This window comes from Acyrthosiphon pisum, chromosome A1 (genome assembly GCF_005508785.2).
Source record: "Acyrthosiphon pisum isolate AL4f chromosome A1, pea_aphid_22Mar2018_4r6ur, whole genome shotgun sequence".
Lineage (NCBI taxonomy): Eukaryota > Metazoa > Arthropoda > Insecta > Hemiptera > Aphididae > Acyrthosiphon > Acyrthosiphon pisum.
In genome coordinates, this window is record NC_042494.1 from 47,406,436 (window position 1) to 47,413,524 (window position 7,089).

Sequence of the window (7,089 nt, forward strand, 5' to 3'; positions counted from 1 at the left end):
CTTGCACAATAAAATGTTAGTAACGACGTTTTATGATAATCTACTGGGTCTTCCTCTTGATATGGAATTCAGTGTACCTATTGGTGTTGTTTGTTAACACGGAATAATATTATAAAAATTAGAATTCATTATTCAATCAAATAATTAATACCTACCTACTTAGAAAGCAAACTCTTTTAGGGTCAAAAGCAAAAAAAAAAATTGCCCTTGGTCAGTTGATCTACAGAGCTCGGACTGCTCTTTGACCAACTCTTCAGAGTTAATTTATTTTAAATTATATTTTCAACATATTCATTGTCAATCCTATTATATGGTAAACTGTGTTAATTCTTTCAAATTTAAATATTAGTATAGTCATATCATTCGAAATATTGGAGCAATCTACAATTATTTAATGACAAATAAAACTTAGTACCATTAATAAAGGTATGTTATTTTTCAAACCATAGTTATTAATTAAAATCGCATTTTTATAGAACTAATTATGTAGGTGTCGTGTAAATCAGAAAACCTAACCGGTACTTGTATACATTTTTTATACCTTTTGTAAAATATGATAAATTATAGACTATAGCACATAGACAGGTGTATAACTTTATACCTATTTGAAATAATAATTTACAATATAATATTGGTATCAATTTATATTAAGACAAAAATTGTTAGGACTGTAATATTATTGTCATTAGATTTAAGATGTTGTATAATCTAACTATTGTATACTCATTTTATTTTTAATCAAATGCAGGCTAATATCCCTTTAATTAGAAAAAACCTTAAAAACAATGAAATGTATACTTTATATTTATATATTTATAGGCAGGGCTAGGATCTATGTGTAACAGCATGTTTTTTTTGCTACTTCTGATTATTGATTTTGTCAATAATGTCCACGAATCACCTCATGATGAGATAAATTGTGGTATTTTTATTTTGCATGTTTTTGCATATTTTGGATAAAATGCCTATTAGGTAATGCATATATTGAATAAAATTAATATTATTGCATATTTCGATTATAAGAATGTAAAAAATGCATGTTTTATAGTATATTTTGTAAAACTTGGTTTTTTGTTAAAATATAAATTTTATTTCATGTAACACGCACGTAGTTAGGTAATATGAATTATACATTTTATTTATAAATTATATTATTTTTAGACAAACAGCCTAGGTATCTGATGTATTTTAATAAATAAATATTTTTTTGTAACTATATTTTAGTGTTTATCTTATAATAAATTAAATGCATATTTTTGCATATTTTGGTTTATAAAATGCATATTTTACAATTTTTTATTGCATATAAATCCTAGCCCTGTTTATAGGTGTAGATTTTTAAATATTTTTTTACAACATTGGCTAAATATTAATTTTTTTTTTAATATCTCAGTTGTTAAGCAAAACACTGCAACAGACTTTTATCATGTAAATTGAAGTACCTAGCTACTTATAAATGGTCTGCTTCAAAAATATTCAATTAAATGATTAAATTCATATAGTGTACAGTGCAAAGAAGTCATATTGTTCGGATCATACCGACTTCCTGCTTGACCTTTATATAATATATATATATTCAAAATTCACTATTTATTCATATCATCTATCTACTAGGTATGCAGATTGTAGGAAGCTATGACTTCTGTATAATAGCTAAAGGTACAAATATTGAAGCCAGATCTATTTAAAAAATGTACCTTTAATAATTTAAGTGAAGGTTCATTTTTAATTCGTAAATAATTAAAAACTGTATTGTGTACGTCAGTATAACGTCGAATTAATAATAGTTGCATAACTTTTTTGTGTTTTTATATTTGGATTATAAGAGATTAAAAGTAAGTGTTATTCATTTGTTTTTAATTTTGTATGCATAGGTACCCGTGTAAAGGGCATAAATTAAAATCCTAATCTAATATTGGTTCTTCGTTTTATTTTAAATTAAATGTTACGGTTTTTTCTTGAATCAATTATTTTTATTTCTAACCAGTTACTTACATATTATGTATTCTGTATACTTGACCAAATTATTTTAATTTTTGATCGTATAGTTTATTATTTAATTATATCGTTTTTTTTCTTTTAAATAATATAGTGTTGGTATTTTAATAAAGGTATTTCTAGTATAATATTATATGATATTATATTCATAAGTGTGCGCACAGTGGGGGCCAGGCCCACCCTGCGAGACGTACCAAAATTTCCATACATAGTAATACTTGATCTAAACATCACGATTTTTGATTTTTTAAATCATAAAACATTAAATAGGTAGGTGAAAAATAACATTGATACTATGATAATAAATTAAATGTCTTTAAAAATAAAATTGGTAACATAATATTACCATTATCTACAGATTGCGAAAGTGTATTTATTTAAAATTTAAAACTGTGTAGACAGTTAAAATATTTCTTATTTAATTTTTAAAAAATATGTATTTGGTTTTTATCATACGAATGATTTTTTCCTTAAAAAGTGGGTGATTATGGTTAGGTAAATATTAAAGTTGTAACATTTTAGTTGTTTCTTCCATCAGAGTTCAAGTTTCTTAATCTTTATTGACTTAGCCAACCCTGCCACAAATGTCTGCGCACGCCTATGATTATATACTTATATAGAGTAGGTATAGGCTATATTCAATTAATAATTATTATTGTTAATCATCTACATTCTACATTTATCTATTATTATCATTGATTTTATAATTCGTTTCATTATAATATGCAGTGACTAATACGTTAATTAATTGTATGGTCACATTAAGTTAATTATTTTTCTAATGTGAATTTCGTATAAATTTGAAATATATAGTACAAATTATTATTTTTTAAATGAACAATTGAAAATATTATTTAGCTTGCTATATTAACATTTACTGTTCATGATTTAAAATCAATGATGAATCATTTGATGTCACTTCTCACCGCGGGTATGGAAAAACTATAACCCTAAAAAAGTACGCAAAAAATGAACGTCCTTAACCAAACTCGTATGGAATACCAACGTTTGATGCCTTGCCTTGCACCCATACCATCCTTCTCTGTCCGTCTAACGCAGCTTACCTTGGGATGGCCAGAGAGATTACACCTTTGGCGATGGTTGTTTTGATCCCGTAGACACGACTGGTACTCGGCTAGGGTAAGACCCTTTTCGACCAAAAATGAAAAATAGTCGATTCCCGTATCCACCAAAATGTATTTTCGTGAAATACGTCTCCACCAAATATTATTTGGGAACCGCATGCTGTAGGTACTAACGTAACAATCACGTGTGTAAAATAAAATAAGAAAATGTTCTAATCATTGAGCAACTTAACATCCCAAATAATATATATAATACAATAAGTAATACATTTTAAAATTATCTACGTAAGCCAAATAATTAATTGAATTAATAAGACGTCACACGTACATTAATTTTTGTTTCTGTCTCACAAATGCGTAACATGACAAATGTTACGCTCAGCAGATAACGTTTAGCTCCGTTAGTTTAAAAATTAGTGTGAATTGTCCTCTTATAAAATTTAAAGCTAAGATTATTATTTACGGCACCTCGTAGACTTTTTTTTTATAAATATGCCTTTTTCATTTCGGGTGGAAACTGTCAATATTATTATGGCAGAAATGGGTAACAGTGTAACACTCTCCAGTTAACATTGGGACACTGCGACTGACGCTGCATACCACCATTTGACTGATCGATTGCCCATCAAGTGACCTATAGCCAAGCCGCATGATCTACCGATTAAGACGCGGGTCAGTATAATATATACGAAAAGCTGGCAGTGGACGTATAGGTATTCGATATTTTGCGCCTGAATCCATTTATCGTAGCTTACTTGCACCCAAGATAGCCCATACGCACCCGATTCAGATCAGGTAAAAATCGTGTAACGTTACCATTTTTTGGATACCTATATTGGTATAATGGTATAACAATAAAATCTAGAATAATATTTTATCGTTTCTCGCGCTAATCGTCACCAAAGAATAAAAATTCTGGTCAAAACCTAAATCCAAATTTATAAATATAATATTTGGTCGTTTATCGTGCTAAGTGGAAAATGCTTTTTTTGATTTACAAAACTTAACTCCAGATTTAACTTAACTTGGCGTATTTATCCGAATTTTCTGATTACATGTTGAATAATTATATCATTGAAAGATGTCCATTTTCATCAGCAATTTGGGCTGAACCTTCATCTGACGCACCTCGCACTACAGATTTAACTCTCAATTTTAATTATCTCTGTGTTATTGAAAACTTAAAACTAATACAAGTGGAATCATATTAAAAATAAATGGGATCAAGAAGGGTAATATAAAAAGAAGACATCAAGACGAATAAGAACAAATACAATTTAGTTATGAAGCGTAGAATGAGTACAAAAAAAAAAAAAAATATTTAAATAAAGTAGCATATACTTTAAAAATGTGCCGATAAATTTCGAAGAATGGATTTATAAAAGTGTATTATTATTGAAACCAATTAATTTTTGTATTATTTGACATTCTTATTATTGACTAATGTGTACCTATAAGTACCTAGTAGCCTAGTAGCTATTTATTATTTAATTTGATTTTACGTAAGAATGTAACTATTTAAATTTCTAGTTTAATGCAATATAAATAATATTTATATATAATAGTTTATGTATACTGTATGTTTATGTACTTATCATTATTTTGAAAATGATTTACTTTTTTCTGATTTGTCTTAAGCAATAACTGACGGCAATGTTGCATGCAAAATTCATGCAAAATTCGGGCTATAAATCAGGGTGTTAAGATTATTATTTTGGGCATAAATATCCATAACCCTCGGGGTGAAAATGGGCTACTCTGGGGCACAAATGGGCTACTACAGCCTTTTGCACCCCTCCTACAGGTAAGAGCCCTCCCTCACCATATCATTCACCCGAAGACGCTATCTAATATGACCACCGACCGCGACGGCTGCGATGTAGGATGGGATGGGTTGTACATACTGGGTTCTTTAATTTTTTCTCTACGATATTTCCAAGCTCATTCCCATGGATTTACTAGATGAACTTATATTAAATTATATGACAGTGAAATTGCATAATAAAAGACGATATAATTGTGATTGGTAATATTTAATATTTCTCGATGCGTTTTAGTTATTTAATTTTATGTATTCGTAAGATTCCAATAAATTGAGCTGTCAACAATCCAATACAATGTTTTAGTAATATAAGGAATTCGTTACAAGTCTACATTAACATAGCAATACTGTGCCTAGTACCTACGACCTACCTATAATATGAATATATTAGTATAGTAGCTTAAAATAGTATTATATAATATAACTAGGGCTGGGAATTTAGTGCCCTAAGAAAAACTAAAAAAATGCCTTATAAAAACGCATTCGTTTAGTTGACTCGTACTTCGTATCGAATTTATTATGGTTGTATAGAATTTTTAATGTAAGAATGAATTGCGTGTAGCCTTGTATTGATAGTAGAATACAGCTTTGTACAAAAATCTCTGTTAGAATCATAGAATTTATTATTTTTTAATTTACGAAGAAAATGAACTAAAATTCTTAAAAATTGCTCTTAAACATTAAAAAAATTCGGCATATCCATTTACCAAGACACGAAGCATTTATATCAAATAGAAATCTCAGCCCTTACTATAACTATTTGTAAAATTGTAAAACCTTCGAGTTAATTTTTATTTTTATAGTTGTTACTTGTAACTTGTTAGTTAATACGTATACAAATGTTTATTAATATGCATATTTTTTAGTTTCTGTATTGAGTTTTAAATATTTATTGTGTTACTTTTCTTTAAACTAAGGAACGATGATACTTGATATTATGATAGCTTTTAAGGTATAGATCAGTGGTTTTCAACCTTTTTGGGTCCACGGCTCCTTTTGATTTTGAAATCAAATATACGGCTCCCATACGCAAATTTAAAACAAACAATTAATTTACATTATTCAATCCAACTTTATTCAATGACGAAATCTGTCGATCGGCTGATCTATCTCTCACATACCCAAATGCGTACAACATGTATAGGGCGTGCAGACTTATACGGCAGCGAAAAGTAGATAACAAAAACTATAAATTATTACAATTTATTTTTAGTTTTTGAATGCGGCTTATTTGATAATAACCGACGACGCCCCTGGGAGCCGCGACGCACAGGTTGAAAACCACTGTACCACTAGTATAAATTTTTGGATGAAACCAGTAGGTATGTTAAAGTAAAATATATTATAATTTGTTTAAATACTACAATATGCGTACAAAATATACACAATATGGATATATATATATATATTTAAATTAAGATGTTACATGTTTAATCACTATTTATTTAAATATACGTATATTTATTTGTTAATATAGATGTCTGTGTTATTGAGCAGTATTCAGCAGTTGGTAGAACAAAACACTGGTAAATACCTAGTTTAAATAACTGTAAATAAAAAAAGAATCCATCAGTGGTAAAGAGTGATTCTTTTAGCAGCAAACACTCTACAGTTCAAAAATAATAAGCATTTAAAGTTTTGATGCGTGAAACGGTGCAGCAAAAATTTCGAGGGGCGACTTTTTCCACTTCTTTTTTCATAACTTTAAACGCCTAGAAAAAAATAATAATACATTTTTCAATATTTTATATTTTCATTAAAATATTTTTCTTCGAATAAATATGTTAATAACGTAGGACTCCGTTTAAAATTCACTAATCAGTACCTAGTATGATTATAGACTACCTATATAGTAACAATTAGTGCACTGTCTTACAAATTAGTAAACATAAATGTTTGATAACAATGAGAATTTTCAAAAACTATAAAAATGATAAAAACAAAACCGGTTGGGAAGGAAATCGAAAGAAATCATCCCCTCATCATGAAATCATCTGGATAATGTCGATTCAGGGTGAAAAATAATTACAGTTAGGACCCAGTTTGTAGGTATAGTGTATACCTATTATTTAAAAAAAATATATAGGCCCAGTCATCAAACTGTCATGTACATAAAAACATATTCGATACTATCTTCTAAAATATTTTCTCTCTACTTACGTACCAATATTGTTACAGATACGG

At 28.4% G+C, this 7,089-nt stretch overlaps 1 protein-coding gene across 5 annotated transcripts in view; it reads left to right on the forward strand.

The window, feature by feature from the left end:
• The first annotated feature begins 203 nt into the window (after positions 1 to 203).
• LOC100162176 (elongation of very long chain fatty acids protein 7-like) overlaps positions 204 to 7,089 on the forward strand; it is a 15,230-nt gene continuing 8,344 nt past the window's right edge. Inside the window, exons 1-3 of one of the 5 annotated variants that reach the window (XM_029486041.1) lie at positions 1,610 to 1,835; positions 6,119 to 6,223; positions 6,383 to 6,431. In XM_029486041.1, the coding sequence (XP_029341901.1) occupies positions 6,215 to 6,223; positions 6,383 to 6,431 (58 nt within the window). In that variant the 5' untranslated portion in view covers positions 1,610 to 1,835; positions 6,119 to 6,214. 5 annotated transcript variants of the gene reach the window in all.